This window comes from Cygnus atratus, chromosome 1 (genome assembly GCF_013377495.2).
Source record: "Cygnus atratus isolate AKBS03 ecotype Queensland, Australia chromosome 1, CAtr_DNAZoo_HiC_assembly, whole genome shotgun sequence".
Lineage (NCBI taxonomy): Eukaryota > Metazoa > Chordata > Aves > Anseriformes > Anatidae > Cygnus > Cygnus atratus.
In genome coordinates this window covers 114,264,276-114,284,084 of record NC_066362.1, presented here as the reverse complement: position 1 = coordinate 114,284,084, position 19,809 = coordinate 114,264,276, and the positions used below count along the sequence as shown (strand labels likewise).

The 19,809-nt window shown below is 38.2% G+C and overlaps 1 protein-coding gene across 1 annotated transcript in view; it reads left to right on the top strand.

Moving 5' to 3' along the window:
- The window catches only part of DSCAM (DS cell adhesion molecule), a 401,851-nt gene that overhangs the window by 367,285 nt on the left and 14,757 nt on the right, over positions 1-19,809 (top strand). The window contains 4 exon segments of the mRNA XM_035546056.1: positions 5,313-5,428; positions 8,301-8,450; positions 11,887-12,084; positions 16,302-16,604. Coding sequence (XP_035401949.1) covers positions 5,313-5,428; positions 8,301-8,450; positions 11,887-12,084; positions 16,302-16,604 — 767 coding nt within the window.

Here is a 19,809-nt window from a genome sequence, read left to right as displayed (position 1 = left end):
ATATCTCTAAACTTTATAGTTTTATTTATGTAATACTACAGTTATATTTATGTAGCTGCTTATACCCTCAGGTGTATAAGAGCAGGAAAATCCATTTATTATTTTTCAGTTCTGTTCCATCAGTTCAGCACCCAGAAATCTAATTCAGTTGTGGAATTGCAACAGAATGACTATTGTGGCATCTCAATTCCTTCAGAGATGGAAATTTCATATCTACAGTGTTTATTGTTTTATCTGGGGAAAATGTTGGACTTTAAATCTGCTGCATATATTTGAAAATGGGATCAACAAGGGAATATTTCTAAGTTCAAGTGAGCTTTGGTTTGCTAGAAAATCTTTTTTATTTTTAAGGAACAAATTTGAGAATGTCATGGATATTTTATCAAATGAAGCATACTCTAAACTTCCTCACCCATGATAAGCTTCACCTGCTACTATAAGAATACACTTACCCAAGACATGGTGACAGATGGTTTTAATGTGAACTCAGCTCTATGACATCAGTCTCCAAATACACCTGAATAGTCCCATTGATTTTAACAAAACTGGTCATGCAGTTCAGGTCACATTGTCCTTTTTTGCAACTTAGAAACCCCTGCTAGCAGCAAATTGCAGGTTTAAGCAACTTCAAGGAGATATGCTGTGACATATTTTTCATGACACAAAAAAAGGCACAAATTAGCATATGCAGTATGCCTGTTCCCTAAAGAAACCCAGCATGGACTTCAGTATGCAACTCCTGGATGAAGATATTCGGTCCCATGGACAACCACACATAACAGCTCTGCAAAACTAGTAAACCTCTGCCTTAACCCTGCTTAACTCCACTGGTCTTATCACCACCTCTGCATGGCAATTTCAGAGCCTCACTCCTCTGATGCTTAGAAAATTATCAAACTGCCAACATAAATGGTTCATTTTTCCCTCTGCCAATGCTAACCTTAAGTTTAAAGATTTTTTGCTCTCTGTGCCTGATATACTCAGCAGTTGGATCCCTTCCTAGCCTTTAGTTGAGAGCTGCTTTTCTACGTAATTGTCTGCCACTGTTTCTTTTTGCTTCTCCTTTCATTTTCTCCCACTCATTTATTTGAAAATAATCTTATTTTTATTAAATAGTCATATTTTATACTTAAAGTGTGAACAAAGGCAAATGACTAATAAGGCAGGACTTTAAGGTCCTACATATGGAGAAGCCTCTTAACTTGGAACTCTCAAAGTGATGCTAGTTTGGTGAGCTTTCCACATGGTACACACTCAGTTACTTCTGCAACAGCTATGAAATACCCCCAACCAAAAACCTGAGCCACCCACCAACACTATATGCTCCTGAAGATGTAGCATGTTAATAATCAAAGGATAAACGGCCCTTTCCAAAACAATAGTAACATACTATAAAGCTTCTGATATTTTATATATTTTAGATTTCACCAAAATCTGCTGTGTTACAAATATCAAGAAAGAGGGTGGTCATTGGTTGTGCCTTGCCACTTGAGTATGGGATATAAAGCAGAGAAGAAGATTCCCTGCTTGCTAAGAAGGTGTGATTGAAGGAGAGAGCTTTGTGTATCTTCCCGTTTGAGGAGATTTTTATAAGTGTGTGTAAAGCGGATTAAGAATGGAGCTTGAGTCTTTGCTTTGAAAGTTGCCAGCTTTGGCTGTTTAAGTCAAATATCTGGGGGGCATGGTAAGCCCCAGCAGTTAGCAGTTTAACAGGAGCTGCACAACTTGTTGCTGATACTTTAAACTAGCAAATAAAAATCTCTGCTGCTGTACAATCACAGCTTTTTGACTTTTTTGGGGGTGAAAGCAGATCAAGCCATCTTCTTTGTGGTTGTTCACTGTGAATTGGTATAGCAATTGGCTGAGCTTTCTAATTTTGAACACAGGGTAAGGAATATTTTCTCCCTGAAAATCCTCTTGACTGGCAGATTATTTACAAAGTTTAATTTCTGGTATGTTTTTACAACGACCAGCTTAGACATCAGGAAACACTGAGGTAGCTTGACTCTTGATTTGGCAGCAAGCACCCAGAATAGTTTTACAGAGTGATATATTTTATCCCTTTACAAAACTAGCTTGATCTAACACTCTGCTGTGCATACGGACATTTTCAGTCACTCAGATAAGTATTTTTTTATTACATATCTAGGAAGAATATTTAAAGAGGAAATATTCTTATAACTATGTGCACTTGTGCTCTTTCAAAATGCATCATGCAGTGTACTGGCTCTGGAGAAGGGCTTGTTTATCCACAGACTGTACATAAAAGCTCTGCTCAATCAGACCCAAAGGCACAGGTGTAGCCAAGTATTTGTCTATAATAGTGGCCCAAAGCAGACACTTGGGTAGAGGAAAGCAATGCAGCAAATACATACTGATTCATTCCCCAGACAGGCTCCTAGTCTCTAACAATTTGGAGCTCAGAGGTTCAATGAACTGGAGAGAATGAGCTATATTACACACAGATCATTACCAGGTCTGACAGGTAAAGAATAGACACATAGCACATGTTTAAGTTTTGAAATTTTGTATCTGTAGATGAATGAAAATACAGGTAGATGTGTTTCCTCCCTTTAAAGAATTAATTGTTGGGCTCCTCATCCACCAGGCTGTTATAATACTTGGATGCCTGAATTTTGCTAGGTTAGAAAATACTTGGGCACCAAATTTCAAAAATTGCAATACTAAAAATCTCTGCCTCACTGCCAAGTCCTAGAGGCACATAATTGCTGTTGGCACTTCAGGTTTTTTAAGCTGACAGTTGAGTTATTGTGGTCTGCAGAAAATAATTTAAAATTCATTGAGCCAGAAAGAGGTTACATGCTAATTAGCAGCAACCTTCTTGGCACTGCCAATTGCCTGTTCTGTGTTTGGACATTCCATGCCACAGTGCTGTTGCACAGAGAATTAATTAGACCAGTAAGAAAGAGGAGAGAGATCACACAAGATGAGGCATAACTCAAGATTAGTAGTAGGGAATCTTCCTGAACATAAAAAGGCTTAGGTTTCAGTTCTGACTTGAAGGACTTTCCACACATTTTGCACTAAACTCTCCCTGGAGCCAAGAATAAATTCAGAGTTCCCTCTGGGCAGGTGAACAGTACAGCTACAAAGCTGTGGAACTGCCCTTCTGCCCTTTGTGGTGCAAACAATTCTTTCTGTACTGTTGAATACTTTGCAATAGTAGGAATACAGAGTGTCCTGCAGAAGAGCTCCTAGCTCTAACCATGATGCCGGGGTTAGAGCATTCTGTATTCTGCGTTCTCTGAGGAAGATGTGTGATTTGATCACTTTGCCTCCTAAAACTCTGGTGAGCAGGTGAAGGGTGCAAGGATTCATTTATTGGACTTGGTTTTGTATTGCATGTGTTGTATATGTATCTGATTGAATGTATCTAATAAGTATTGAATTATTGATTTTTATTTGAAATTGGATCTCACAAATTCAGTTTTCTGTTTGATCACAGGTTTGTTGTGTGATCTTGGACAAGCCCAGTGTGGCCTGACTTTTCAAGGGCATCTATTCATGCGTATTTGGCATGCAGATAATATATTAGTCTCCAATTCTCAGAACATTTCAGCAGCTTGAGTGGAAACCAATAGGATAGTGGCATCTAATCCATGCAGAGATTTTGCAGAGACTTTGAGAACGTCATTGTGGAATTTATCTGCATTTGAGAATCCTAAATGTCTTTGAAAATTTATGTGGTCAATAAGACACTGTGACTACTATTCTCCACTGATTACATATGGAGACAAGTCTGGCAGACCTGTGTAGCTCTCCTGATATTTTGCTTTCAGAATGATTAAATGATGCACCAGTTGTAGGCTGTCTGAATGCATTTCAGCTATCCATCTGTACTATCAGAGCAATAGTACTGCCTGACCTCTGAAAGACAGAGACATTAAAGTTTGTGAGATGGATAGATAGTGATCGTGCTGGGGACCACAAGAGGAGGGTAAAACAGAAGGTGAGAATCAGAGGTGCGTACCTGTGTGCCTTGAAGATCTTAGTCCTGGATTTGTGTCAGAATTTCTGACAACTGAGTGACAAGGAAATTCCTCATAAAAAGGACATAAGGGAACCCCCAAACCTAGAATAGTTACGTCCTGCTGGCATGGAAACAGCAGGAAGTTAAGGAAAATTGCTAGAAATGTGGTCTCATCCAGCATGCATCAAAGTGGCATTAAACTCCTATGTAGAGGTCCTCATTTAGGAAAGGAGTGAGTTTATCATCATGCAGCTTAATAGTCCTCTGAAGATTCCATTAATAACAATAATTCTTTGCCCAAGGAGAATTAAAGTGAGTGATTTACAGTTACTTTGCACCAGAAAATGACCCTCTACTGAATTTTAAAGTCCTTTGATATGTGAGCACTTGAATCATACCAATAGGTCATTTGTCTTAATTTTTCTCAGCCATCTTACCTAAACAAGTATTTGCAAATATTTCTTCTTCTCAATGGAGTAATTACATCTGAAAGGGTAAAAGGTTCCTGTGTTTTTAGTGCAGTCTGAAGATTTCTTGGTGCAAGTTCTGTACTGGAAATGGTTGTAGCACTCAATTTTACTATCCATTTTAATTTGCTTTTGGTAGACAGTTCATTTAAGAAGTCATTTTCTGGTACACAAACTTCAAAATGAAATTGTTTCAATTTGCATGATGATAGAATAATTGTTTTAGATTCTTTTTTTAGAATATCGCATCAATCAATTAGAAATAATCCATGAATGCAAACAAGATTTGCAATTTTACTCTTGCAGCATCAATGGACATAAGACCTTTATTTATTTTGTGCAATTTGTTAGTACTAATTAAATCTCTAGTCATTTGTTTGCTTTTTCATTTATCAATTCTAGTGACATTTGGAATTTATCTGAGAAAAATAATGGAAAGTTTAGAAATAATTAGAAATTACTACAAGACATTTTCCTACCAACCTGTTTGATCAGCTACATATTTCTTTACTTACATTCATAAGGAATGAAAGAAAAGGTCAATCTTAAAAACTTTTTATTAATTTCCTTGTATGACAACACTTGTAGAAAACTATATGAAATTTTCAAAAGATCCCTGCTGAAAAATAATAGACCAAACCCTCGACACTGTGCATTCATCTAAATGCCTTGCCACGTGCAACAAAATAATACCATGTACTTGTTCTGAAGAGGGGAATATAAAATGTATGAGTATTTTGCTGATTTGTTCTATTATTTTTAGTTTGAGCTGGGCAGACGTATAGTTAGCAAGTTTGCAAGTATCTTTTCAGTTAGGCTGAATCTTACTGTGTTTGCCTCTCTTTTGTTTTCAGCAAGAATACCCGGACATCAGATACACTTAATAAGCAGCAGCAAACGCTGAGGATGCACATAGACATTCCCAGAGCACAGCTTTTGATTGAGGAGAGGGACACGATGGAGACCATTGGTAAATTATTGTTGGGCTTGTTTTCACCAGTTAATAAAACAAGCACTTCTGGTGGACATCCTTTACCTCACACCTTTCCTCTGACTGCATGCATCAAGAAGGAAGAGCTGCAGAGTAATTTGTCACATTTGAGAAATTAACTGTTTCTTTTCATATAATAGAATGGCTCAGGTTGGAAGGGACCTTAAAGATCATCTAGTTCCAACTCCCTGCCATAGGCAGGAATGCCACCCATTAGATCAGGTTGCTCAAAGCCCCATCCAACCTGGCCTTGAACACCTTCAGGGATGGGGCATCCACAGCTTCTCTGGGCAACCTGTTCCAGTGCCTCACATCCTTCTGAGAGAAGAATTTCCTCCTAACCTCTAATTTAAATCTCCCCTTTTTCCTCCCCTTTAAATCAGTTTCTGCTTTCAGTAGTCTCAGTATAATATTTAAAATAATTCAGAACATTAGGAAAATGAAACTAGTGGAAAGAGAAGCTTGGAGAAAATGAAGACTGGCAGTTTAATGATTTTCGTTTTGATTTCTCTATTGACTTTGACTAAACAGTTGGATCATTGGCATTACGTAGAAGGAAAATGAAAATGAAATTCTGAAACTACAAAACTAGTATTCAAGGATTTCAAACAGACATCTTCTAAAACTTACATGTTGCACATTGTATCCACTTGTTCTTATCAAGTTACATGATCAACATATTGATCAGTTTCAACTTTTGTTTATCTATGCAAAATTCAAATCTAAAATATTTCACACATCAGAAAACAGTATTTTTTGTGTGGCTGGCACATAGCTGAAGTGTCATGTAAACAGATTTGTTTGTCTTTTTCAAATAATCAAAACACAAGATGTCTGAAGTCTCAACAGAATAGAAATATAACATGATTTCATGACTCCGTGGGTACAGACTGTGGAAAGACACTCCAGAATGACTGACCTTGTTGGACTTCTAACTTTTGGGGTCAAAATCTATGTAGAAAAAGTCTTTGATGGATGAGAATGTAGTAGCACCTCAGGGACTGCATAGCTGGAGAAGGCTCCACAAACCAGGAGCAGCATTTCCTGTCCATGCCCATACTGGGGAAGAACAAGCTGCTTTAATCCCACACCCTGTCACACCTGATAGGGTCTGGCATAGTGGGGTGCCATTTCACAGTGCAGTGGATTTGAAGAGGAGACTTACACTTCACCTGAAAAACATACTTTTTATTTTTTTTTAAATTTGAGCTTCCCACAGTTCGCCACTTTGATGCAGTCTTTTGTGCCAGGTTTCATCCTAAAGACAGCCTTTACTTTTGAGTTACAATTGCTGAGCAATAGGGGGTTATAGTGGAAATACCATTAGTACCTTAACTATAGCAGTGCGATCAGTGCCTTGGAAATAGACAGCTCTACACAAAGCATTCAGAATAAGTAGTCACTTTGGCAGGCTTTGACATAGTTTATTGCCAAGAGGCTTTATTCCCAACCTGAATAAGAGCTCATCTTTTGCCAGAGATAGAATAATTTGGTTTCATAATGCTCATTCTATTTATGGCCTTCTTTGGGTAAAAAATGCTAGTTATATTTTTGTGCACTGTTCACATTAACAGTGTCTTGTCAAGATTAAAAATAAATAAAAAAAGGAATGTTTAGAAGAAGTGGATCACCCTCTGCTCATCAGTAAATGGATAGAAGCCCTGTTGCTGCCAGTACCCTCAGAAATGCATTATAAAGCTATATAGCATAGCAAGAATAGATAAAAAGACTGAAAAGAATACAAAAGAAAATCTGATAGCATGCACATAATTGCTCTGCAAATGCAAATTCAGTGGAAGATTTATCACTGTTAATCCTTCCACAGTCAAGTAGACCAGATTCCTCTTTAAAGTGAAAGAAATACAATAAAGTGTTCACAACTGGGGAAAAAAAAATCTGTATAGCACTAGCTTTCTGCAGGCTGCAAGGTCTGTACAGAAATTTGGTGAACATAGCTTAGCCCTTGAGAGGCAATAGACAGCAGAAATGTACAGCAACAAAGGTCAGTGCTCAACCTTTTTTCCAGTCCTTCCAAAGGTCCAGCTTCATGTTACAACTTTCATGACTTGTATAAAGCTCTCCAGAGCTCCTCTTTCAGACCTACAGTAGTGAGGTTTGTTGTAGGAAGGACTCTTTGGTGCAGAGAGAGCTGGTAGGGCTTAGTCCTTAGCTTGCAGAACAGCTTTTGCTGGACTTAAGGGTGCTTAATTGCCCTGCAGGAGTGTTTCCATTGTCTTTAGCAGGGTACTGAGGTGCTTAAATTTAAGCAGAACCCTAAGACAAGTCTTGGGTCATGGCCTTAATTCTGTCTGTGGAAAAAAAAAAAAAAAGATGACTAGTAGAGGGCTAGTTAGTGATATTACCTGAAGACCTCCTTTGGGGAAGACATGCTTAATTACACTGAGGACATTACTAATTATGCTAATAAAAATAATAATAATAATATGTTGTTGAAGGGATCAGCTGAGTCCTCTGAAAATGAAGAGGAAACAGGGCAGCATGCAAAAGATGGAGAAGAAAGAATTATGGCCAAAAATATTTACACACAACAGAGTTTTTGGAAAGATGCTTAATGGCCTGTCTCAGTTGCACAACTCCAAGGTGAAATCCCAAATAAAAACAGGAAAATTACACTTATTCCTTATTTTTTTGTGAAATTTGCAATTAAACCCAGAGGCTCCCAGGCTGCTGTGCACACTTCGAAACCATCTCCAGCCATGCACAGAAATGGAAACTGCATTGTCTTTGGTGAAGCCCAGATGAAAACTAATGTGGGAACTTATTTTAAAACTGTTATGAAGACAAAAATAAATTTCATTATTCAATATTTGATGAGTATTTTTGCTTGCAGATGACAGATCAACAGTTCTACTAACTGATGCTGACTTTGGAGAGACGTCTAAACAGAAGTCACTGACTGTCACCCACACAGTACATTACCAGTCTGTGTCACAGGCTACAGGACCACTGGTGGATGTTTCTGATGCCCGGCCAGGAACAAGTAAGAGCATAGGAGGATTTGTTATCTGGAGAGGAGAAAGGTGTAAGAAAATGAATGTGGTGCTCCTGTGTTTGTATCCTTATGTGTTGGGGTTTTTTTGTTTGTTTTTTTTGTTTGTTTGTTTGTTTTCTTTAATCTGAAAGTTGAGAGAAATCTCTTTAGATCAGCAGAGAACATTTCTTGTACAATTGCATTTAGTAATTCAATATGGTAAAAATTGCGTATGTATCTGAAATGTAGGTGTAATTTGAAATAATTCATATTTGGCTTTCATTAAACCAAATTCATGCTAGTTTTTAATTTCTAGAATTTATTGAGCAAATTAGCTTAATGGCTTTTAATGCCTAATGCATTTTTTTCTCAGTGATCAATCTGTATTGTATTTCAAAATGTCTTCCGTCCTTACATCTCCGTCAGGGAAGAAATACATTTCTCATTATTGCTTTTCTGAAAAAGATGTATTTCCAGTTTTAGTTATTATGGTAAATTACTTTTCCCAGACATCTTCATGTTGAGTTACAGTGATTAAAAACTAAAATAAATGAATATGCTTCTGCATTCCACCCTTCTTAATTTCTCTCAAGAATGTATTCCATATCTATGTAAATGGAATTTACTAGATTGAAGGAATACATTCACTAGCTGTATGCAATCTCTAAAATCTCTTGGATTATTTTCATCCCCTGACAGTTTTAGAATTTGTTTACTTGGTGAGTTTGGTGAAGATAAATGCTGATATTTCTGTTGTGAATCACCTAGAATGCAGATTATTTGAAAAATCTTCATTTAATTTTCATTACCACCCCAGTCTTTATTAATTATAGCTGTTGTAGTCCTGACCTTGCTGATTTTCTAGCTCTGAGATCTATAAGTTATGGTTCATTATTTCTTGAGGACTAGATTAGTACGGTCATTTGGAATCCCTTTTTCATCTATGGAGAGTCATGTCGTTTGAATGAGAAGACTCAAGGTAAAACATTTGTTTTCCTTCTGGTAGCACTCTTTTCTCCCTCCTTTGGTTCATGTGTATGCTGGCTACCCTGTCTGGTAAGAGCGGAAAAAATCATCCATCTTTTTATCATGTTAGTAGGTCAAGTTTATCTGAGCAACCAATGTACTCTCAATTGTTTTCAAACTCTATATTTTATAAGGAAAGAGGTACCACCCTAAAATTACCTACCTGTCCCACACCACAGCAGTCTATAGCACCAGCCTCTTCCACTCCTACTCCCTTTTTTATGTGTACAGTTACGTGCTTCAGGCCACTGGAGTCATTGAGAGACTTCCCTCAGATTGGGCTGGGATTTAAGTTGTATGTAAGAGTGTGATCTGTGTCCAGCCTCGCTTTGGAAATAGAAATCCACCAACACGTTTGTTATTTAGTAAAGATCTGAATGCAGCAGTGCACAGAGCTGGGTCGAACACTTTTATGTAGCCTTCTCTGGATTTAAGACACTATTGTAGCTTTGAGAGAGGCTGGGCTGTGAGATTTTGTAAAGCTGCTTGTGCAGGACATGTGGCTCAGAGGTTGCGGAGGTGCTGGTCTGAGCATACACAGTGAATGCCAAATTTCCCATTAGAGCCGTTTCTAAGTTGCCATCTAATTCTTTTGTATTTATGAACCTTTTTGTTTCATGAACCTTTTTGCTGTTCACCTCAGCATTCTGCTTCTGTGTTTCAGCATGTGACAGCAGGGCTATCTTAACAGCTGGAGCACCAGGTGCGTGCTGTTTTCCATCACGTAGGCAGTGGACCTTGCAGAGTCCGTGCTACAAAGTCCCTTACACAGGCACAGCACAGCTGGTGCAGCGCTATTGCTCAGCACATGTTCAGCAGGACTAGCGCTGACCTCCTGCATGCTGGCAGCAGGCTCTCCTACCCTCATCCAAATTGTGAGCGAAGGCCTAGTGAGTCAGAGCATCAGAGCATCCCTGCCCACCAAGGCTTCTCTGCTCCAGACCAAACAGTCCCAGCGCTGTGCCCTGTGTTTTCCCACGAGCACTCTCCCTCTGACAGTCCCTCATGACTTTCCTTGAAGCAGGTACAAGGCTCACTTCTGGCCATGCAGCAGCCCCATGACAACTTTCCACAGCCAGTACAATTGGGTGGTTTATACAGACAGTCTGTACTGGGCACTTTGTGCCAAGTGTGCTTTTGGGTGTTATCCGCGTGAGGCTGTTATGTGTTGCATGACCAGCAGGATCAATTATCAATGGCACCAAGCTCATATTTTTCCACTGCTGGCGGGGGGGGGGGGGGGGGGGGGGGGGTGGAATATGTGAAATATGAGAAGGAACAGACTATAGCTGGTGTTTGCAAATAAATTACTTGCTTAGAAGCAACAGGATACATATTCTTACTGAGAATGCTTAGGAGAAGCAGTGCTCAGAGTCATTATCTGGGTACTGTTTTTTCTTTTTTTTCTTTAAATTGCTTCTGCTGAAGTCTGTTACCTCAAACACTGATGACTTCACCATTTGGATGCCAAAGAACATTTGAATATATTTGAATTTTTCATTTCTAATACCTTTTCTCTCTATTGTTAGTAATAGCCTTTCAGAAGCTTCAAAAAGAAATTTTTCAGTGCTGATGTAGTCACTTTCTGTTTGCCAAATAATTTTTTTTTTCTATTCCACTTGCTTTGTTAGGGTGTACCAGCCTCACTTTTACAGAAGAATTATTTTTAACAAAATCATAGAAGATGTTTTTTTGTCAATAGTTCATTTTCACTCAGTTGGTCACCAGATTTTATCTAGGGCAATAAAAAGTAAAATGTTGTAAAAGTAAAATACTTAAACAAGTAACAAATGATTTTTAATGTTTAAGAAATTTTATTTACTATTTTTTTAAACAGTCAGATCTTTAAAAGCCTGTCACTATTGAAACTCTGAGGGATCTAATATAGGCTATATCATACATCCTGACTATTTATTAAAAAAAAAATATGTAGCTGATTAACAGCATAATATGATAAAAGTATTAGTGAAATGGCTGGAATAGAAAACTATGCCACCACAATTCTAAGCACATATTTTTACAAACTGAGAGCAAGTGCCTGTTTTGGCGGGTTTCTGAGGGCACGTACACGGATAATTTACCTGAGAATTCACTTGAGATGTGGTGTGAAATCCCTGACCAGGTCTGTTTGCCACATGCTGTTTCACATCTTAGAGTGGTTTTGCTGCTGAAGAACTGGTTGTATTGGATTAATGAACATGTCAATGGGAGGCTGGCTCAGTTCTTCAGCTGCTCCCTTTTTATTAGAAAGAGGGTATTTAAAGAAAGTGCTTTTACCTTTTTTTTTTTTTTTTTCCCCCCAAAGAATGTTTTGTGTTCTTTTTTAACCAAAATGACTGGCCAGCCCCTCCTGACAGGGCTTGTTTCCTTGTCTATTCAAGAGCCTAATGGCAAAGACACTCTCTGTTATCCATCACAGATCCTACCACAAGGAGGAGTGCCAAAACCGGACCCACAGCTCGCAACCGCTATGCTAGTCAGTGGACCCTCAACAGACCTCACCCCACCATATCAGCTCATACCCTCACCACAGACTGGAGGCTTCCCACCCCCAGGCCAGCAGGATCCGTGGACAAGGAAAGCGACAGCTACAGTGTCAGCCCCTCACAGGACACAGGTACAGGTCTCTCTGCAGGGCTGCTCAGCAAAACTGGGTCGGCAGTAGCTGGATTAACCTTCTTGGTCATCAGTATACTTTGTTTGATGCTTAGGTGCTGCTATTTATTCCTTGCCAGGGTGTTTTTTCAGTAGGCTATTTATAATAGTTGCCACAAATGCATATAATTCCAATGATAACAAATACTGTGCCCTTACTTTCTCATGCCACATGCATACTGGAGTCCTTTGAAAGGTATGGTATTCTTCTGGTAGGCGAAACTCTATATTTCCTGTGTCTGAAGGAAGAAGTAGGAGAAATTGCTGCATGAAATGTCCTTGACCAGGAAGGGGCAGTATTAGCAACTTACAGCATATCTTGGTCAAAGGTGGAGATGTTTTAAGGTTTGAGCTACACTGAGGTAAGGTTTTTTTTTTGTTTCGTTTTGTTTTGTTTTGTTTTTTCCTTTTTCCAGTAATGTACTGTGTTCGTAGGGATATTCTAAGCAGAAAAAAAAAAAAAAAGAGAGAGAGAGAGGAGAATGTCTGTAATTTGAGTCCAAACCAAAATCCATTCATAGCACTGAATATAGTAGCAGTTAGATCTGATTTTCCTCAGAAGCAACGTAGGCTTTTTTCCTCTAAATGGTAAGTGGGGAGACACTGAATACATATTCTGCCTGCAGTCTTCATCTCTCCTTGATGTCTTCACATTATAAACCCAATTGTAACAGAAAGATAAAGCTTTCTCCTTCTGCCCTCCACTGAACAAGTGACAAAAAATATGGTGAATAAATGAGTAAATGACTAAGCAGAAGAGTAGTCACGAAGCAAATCTAATAAAGGTTATACTTGAAGAAAGATAAAATAGCTTTCAAGGTATGCCTGACAGAAATGAATCTGGGCATACAATGGCTTCCTCAGAAGAAATCGCCTATCTTCTGTTCTGATTTGGAAGGAAAAGCATGGGTTGTGTGAGAAAGGTGTGTCCTTTAGAGAAAGAGCAGTAGGTGCAACTCGCCTTTCACCATGAGAACTAATATGACTACTTTTATTCTCTCTGTAAGAACAGGCATCAGACTTCCCTTGCAACCTGTAATTTATAGGTTGAAATTCTCATCTTTTCATAATTCATTCTTTTAAATTTGCAGACCTGTATGTTGTCTTCACAGGGTAACGCCATTCAACAGATACCTCTAGCCAGTTAATGAACTTCTTCCTGAATTTTTTCAGGTAGAAGGATCATGAGGTTTTAAGGATTTGTTCTAACACCTATACAGATATAAATATGAATATCAGATATTATCTCAGAAACTCTTATTATAGACATTCCTGATTTCAGGTGTGGTTGCACGTTCTAATATTTCATCTCCCAAGGTTATTTTCCAGGGAGTATGGCAAAAGGTAGGGAATTTAATTCGCTGTCTGGTTTAATTGACAAACTACATGCAATTTTGTAAGCATACTTCATAATGTATATTTTATCATGGCTACTTTCCTACTCTGTGCCTGCCCTTGAACACACAGTGATTTATGTAATTGATAGTAATGTGTAGACCATGCTCAAGAAAGGCTTTCTTGTGGCACAATGTAGCTGTATTATTCATTTTCATTTCTGAGGAAAGTATAGAATCAGTGTAATCTAAATGCTTCAGATGTTTAAAATTTCCAAATAAACATCACAGTAGATGTAGCCAAATAATATGTTCAAGAATCAGTTGAACTAATAATAGAATCATAGAATCTTTAAAGTTGGGAAAGACCTCCAAGATCATCTGGTCCAACCGTCCCTCTACTACCAATGTCACCCACTAAACCATGTCCCTAAGCACCACGTCCAACCTTTCCTTGAACACCCCCAGGGGTGGCGACGCCACCACTTTCCTGGGCAACCCGTTCCAACACCTGACTGCTCTTTCTGAGAAGAAATGTGTCCTCATTTCCAACCTAAACCTCCCCTGGCACAACTTGCGGCCATTCCCTCTAGTCCTATCAGTAGTTACCTGTGAGAAGAGGCCGACCCCAAGATCCCCACACCTTCCTTTCAGGTAGCTGAAGAGAGCAATAAGGTCTCCCCTGAGCCTCCTCTTCTCCAGACTAAACAACCCCAGTTCCCTCAGCTGCTCCTCATAGGACATGGGTTCCAGGCCCTTCACCAGCTTCATAGCCTTTCTCTGGACATGCTCCAGGGCCTCGATGTCCCTCTTGTACTGAGGGGCCCAAAGCTGGACACAGTACTTGCGGTGTGGCCTCACCAGAGCAGAGTACAGGGGGACGATCACCTCTGTGTTCCTGCTGGCTACACCATTCCTGATACAAGCCAGGATGCCATTGACCTTCTTGGCCACCTGAGCACACTGCTGGCTCATGTTCAGGTGACCATCAGTCAGCACCCCTAGAGCCTTTGATCCCTTTTCCAATATGGCGTTGAGATTTCTGAATCTTATTGATGCGGTTGATATTTGGCAGAATTTAGCATTTCATATAGAAATTATTCCGGGTTTAAAAGGTAGTACTTTTTAAGCTCAGTAGAAATGCGTTGCAGCCATTCATAGCTCTAAATAATTTGAAATGTTCTAACTAGATGTCACTAGAAAAATTATGATGAAACTAAATTTCGCATTCACCCTGAACTTTTAGCTAATCTAAAGTAGGTGTTCAAGCAGATCCTTCCTGGAATAGTCACTCCAGGACATGGGATATGAGAAACTGCAAGTCTTGATCTTCATGGACCAAACTGGGAGCTCTACATGACCATCAGTGTTTATAGACACTGCTTCATGCCGCTGGCAAACAGCAGCCTTCCAGTAGCTTCCAGTTGATGAAAAAAAAAAATGATAGATATTGTTTTGGTCTGATTTACAAATCAAATGGAGAAAGAGAATGATGTTTCTGGGAGAGTGAGAGGAGTGGGGAGGGAAAAAAAAAATTAAAAAAAAAAAACTAAAAGTCTTAAGTTCTGTCCAGCTCAAAATCTTAAGCAAGTTACAGCATATTGTTGAATCACTTGTCATTTTAAATAACGTATGGACCTATTTACAAAGTGTTCTTTTCATTCTGTGAAAACTGGTGCAAGGATCCTAGCATACAATAAAAAAGATAAAGGTTTGCAATAACAACATAGTTGCTTCTGACTGCCATAGTAGTCCCATTTTTATGAATTAGCTATTACATTAAGCCTGCTTATGGAACACCACCAATGATGTCTGGAATTATACGGATCTTATAAGGAAACAGGACTCCTTCCTCAGGAACTTTTGAAAGACCTATGCTCTTCCAGCCTATTGAAGTAGAAGTGCAATGGGTGCAACTGACCAGTGATTTGACCCCTTAACTATGCAGAAACCAGTGCTGTGTTTCCAGAATGTTTTTAGTGTATCAGTTGCCATTTACATCTTCAGGAACAGTGCTTGTTTAAAAATATTGAAGTTCTTAGAAAATCATCAGCAGAAACAACAGCTTCTAGGTCACAATAGCCCATGAGTCAAATATGAAGCCCCCATTAACTTCAGCAGCATTTAAAAGAGCTCTTGAATCACTGCAGACTGGTAGCTACTAAACAATATTGCTTTCTTCAGACCATTTGTTCTATATGAAATGAGTTAATATTTCAGTTGGCATCTAGACCAGACATAAGTGTATCTGTCACTGCCTTTATATTTGACCTTTGTTCTCAGGGATTTCTCAAAACACAAAAAATAATAATAAAAAAAAAAAAGATTAAAAAAAAGGATGAAACAGATACAAAAGGTGTATCCACTCAGGTGTGTCCACTCAGACGTCACCTCTCAGAAATATCTGTGAGATTCATTGAAAGGAGAATGTTAAGAAACTATTCCTGTTTTTGCTAAATCTGTTCTGTGGGCTTCTAACATTTTTAAAGCATTTAACTTTCAGAGAAATGATTTTTTGAAAAAAAAAAAAAAAAAAGGAAAGAAAAGAAAAGAAACCTTTTCCATGCATTAAAGGTTATTTTTTCTAAACTATGAAGTTAATGTTAAGCCACATAATGCTGCTAGCAGAATAAGACTTCACTTTAGATTATCTCTAATTACCAAGCAACTGACTAAACTTAAAATTGTAGAGACATTTAAAGCAAAGCAGACTTATTCAAATCACCATGATAATTTCAAGGGTTCTGCATTTTATTAAGAAACACTGTCATGCTTTTCTGTCTTCTTCCAGAAAGTATTGTACAGACATTTTCTTTCTCCCACTGTTTATCTTTTGGGTGTTTAGATCGAGCAAGAAGCAGCATGGTCTCCACAGAAAGTGCCTCCTCAACATATGAAGAGCTAGCAAGAGCATATGAGCATGCAAAAATGGAAGAGCAGCTGAGACATGCCAAGTTCACCATTACAGAATGCTTCATATCAGACACGTCGTCAGAGCAGCTCACGGCAGGGACTAATGACTACACAGACAGTCTGACCTCAAGCACGCCGTCAGAGTCGGGGATTTGCAGGTTTACTGCGTCCCCCCCCAAACCTCAGGATGGAGGGCGAGTGATGAACATGGCAGTTCCAAAGGCACATCGGCCAGGTGAGACATTAGAGGTAACATTTTGGTCCTTGGGGGTAAGCATTTCACCCCGTGCCTAGACTGGTTAACAGGACAGGTTATATCACAGGGAAGAAAGAAGGTGTGCAATATATCATGTAATTACTTACAGATATAATTGCTTTTTATCCCAGATAATATAAAATTTAAGTGAGTATATTCTCCCATATACAGATAAAGAAGGAATCTGGAAATTTAGGAACAGAAAGGCACAATCTAGGCCAATAAATCCATTCCTCTACAGCTGCAGCCATCAGGCAATAAACCCTTCTGGGCTAAAAAAGACCATATGGGGGTTCATATGCCCATCTCCAACTCCAACCACCCACTAATAAAACATGTCTTACAGCAATAATTTCTGCATGAGGGCAAAATTTGCTATCAGAACACTTCATGAAGACAGACTGTAGAAGATGTACTATCCCTTCTGCCTTGTAGCTTGGAGAAAATGTAATATCCTTTTGGTGATGTTGTTCAGCTGCTATACTCTCTCTTTGACATCTCCAAATATCAAGTCAGGATTATCTAAAGGAGGGAAAATAAAAGCAAAGAAAATGAAGACAATGCAATAGCTCAAGGGATATGGGACTTTATACCTTCAGACAAATTTAAACCCTACTCCAACTTCAAACTGACTGAAGGTATCTTAGGGACATCCATCTACTGGTCTCAATCAAATTTCTAGTTCAAGAAGAATACTATTTTTAGTGATACCCTAATTTACAACAGCATAGGTAGATTATTTGTGATATTCTGATATCAAGTATATTGCAAAATCTTTGTCAATCTTTCATAGAGAATACATGACGTGATATTGTGGAGAAAGATTCAAATGGGAAAAAGACAAAATAATATTTGTGTGCTTACTGAAAACATGGTTTATTGTATCGTATTGTATTTTTTCTTATTTTGTTTTTATTTTGTATATACATTTGTGACTGTGGATGGAGATATTTATACACAAAGAAAGTAATCAGTAGTGCTGACTTCTGACACGTAAAAAAGAGTAGTGAGTAGACTTTTGCTTAGTATACACTATAAAATGAAGCAGTTGTTCTGGGGACAGAGGAATGAAGATAGCCAATGGTATCAGGAAGGTCATTCAAAAGTAGGACCTGACACTGGAAGGAAAAAAAAAAAAAGGCATAAAAGTGGTGAAGGCTAAAAGTAGAACATGGGAAGAACAAAACTAAGCAGAAGATAGGAAGTTATAATAGACAAGGCAGGAAATTACTGTATCATACAAATAGATATGAGGGAAAATAAGTAGGAAATAATATAGTGAGAGAAATGACTGATTTCTCTGTAGTCACAGAGTAGAACCACATACCCAGAAGCTGTAAAAATAGATAAAGATAGAAATAACTTTCACTTCTAGCTAAAAAAAAAAAAAAAAAAAAGATAAATATTTGTACTTGTTCTGCTGAAGGGTGAAGGGAAGCATCTGCATTCACAGCTAGGTCAAAATTGCAGTCCTCTCCTTCCAGTCAGTCAAAAAACATTTTCATAATTTCTTTAACAAATAGTTTACTCTCTTCCTTTCATGTTCCATATACATTATTTATGTATATTTAGTATTTGGAAATATTCTAATTATTCACATAAAGATGATTTTCTTAGGGGCATACTGCACTAAAATTTAGTACCTGGGCTTAAGTTAAAAGCTTCTGGTGTTGGAATATCATCAAAGATCCTCTAGCGATCTACACACTTCTAACCATCTTTACTCTGTCTGTTAAATGGTTTGAATTTTAATTTGTACCTGCTATTCATGACTGGCATTAAGCTTTACCTTGCAGTAAGAAAATGAAATATGCTGTGAACTGAATAATTAGTTTCAATATCTTGACAATAAATGTAATGTTCCAGTGGAACAACTTAAATATTGGCCCTAATTATTGAATGATAAATTATTAAAGGATACTTTATGAGGGGCTTTGAACAAAACATATTGGTAAAGAGAATTGTCAGTAGTAGCAGACAGACCAATATGTTTAGTGTTCAAAATCAGTCAGGAAGGACTTACAGGGCATCTTTATTCTTTCACCCACCACTTCAGAAATTCTGCAGAAGTTCTTGATAATTCAAACATAACTGATCAAAGTAACCTGTACATTTGGGAACAGGGAGAAGAAATTAAAAAAAAAAAAAAAAGAGACATAAAACAGATAAAGCAGATGATAACATCTGAACTTAAACACTGACTATGCTCCTTTAGCCCATCTTTATTTTTCCTTGAAGTCAGTCTTTTATTTCAAGATAACTTTTACCTATTTTGATGGTGCTTGCTTTTCTTCTTACCCAACTCTCTCTTTCTTGTACAATGTCACTTTAAATAAATTATGCCTTCCCTTTCCTAATTTCTTACCTCACTTTTAAAACTTCTTGTAATGCTACCTGCAGCAACTTTCATGGTTGCAATAAAGGTTTAGAGTTCTGCAATAAAGAGTATTTGTTTTGCAAAATAATCTCCAACTGTTCTGTCTCAGAAAGACGGTGACAAAAAAATTAGTTTGGTAAACAAGTCATTTTAAAACTAGCCAATAGTAAAGATACAACTTTACTCAAGAAAGGTAATGATGGAGTTGATTTCTAAAGACTTTTTCAGCTGTAACAGCACCTGTTTCTTACCTTGTTGCTACCATAAGTGTTTGGGGTGAGCAACCAAAAAGTTACAATTTGAGGTTTGGTTTCAGAAGATCTTCCTGTGAGGTTCTGAAGGCATCCCAGCTCATGTCACTGTTTCCTTTCTTGCTTTTGCTCAACATTTCACAGGACTGTTCTGTACCTGTTTGGTCAAGCCCGATCATCCAACAATCTGCTTTATCCAGCAGTATTAGAAACCTCAGGTCACTCCACGTTGAGATTAATTATAAGGAGAAGGGAGCTTGAATGTTCTTTGTTTGCAGGGGGGGAAAAAGGGGGTGGGTGGGGGTGGTGACGGTCGTCAAGATTCAATGGCTTGTATTCCAGGGGTTGACATCAGCCTGGTTTGATGTTCCCAACTTCCCCACCATTTTCATTCAGAAATTGAATCAAAACTTTTGTGTCTTCATTCACTCCGTCACCTTGAATTAAATTTGATGGCTCATCAAATGTCCAGGAAAGCTTAGTAATTGATCATTTCCAGCACTATAACTATGAATTACAACTGTCTTTTCCGAACTTCTTCACAGTATGCACTACT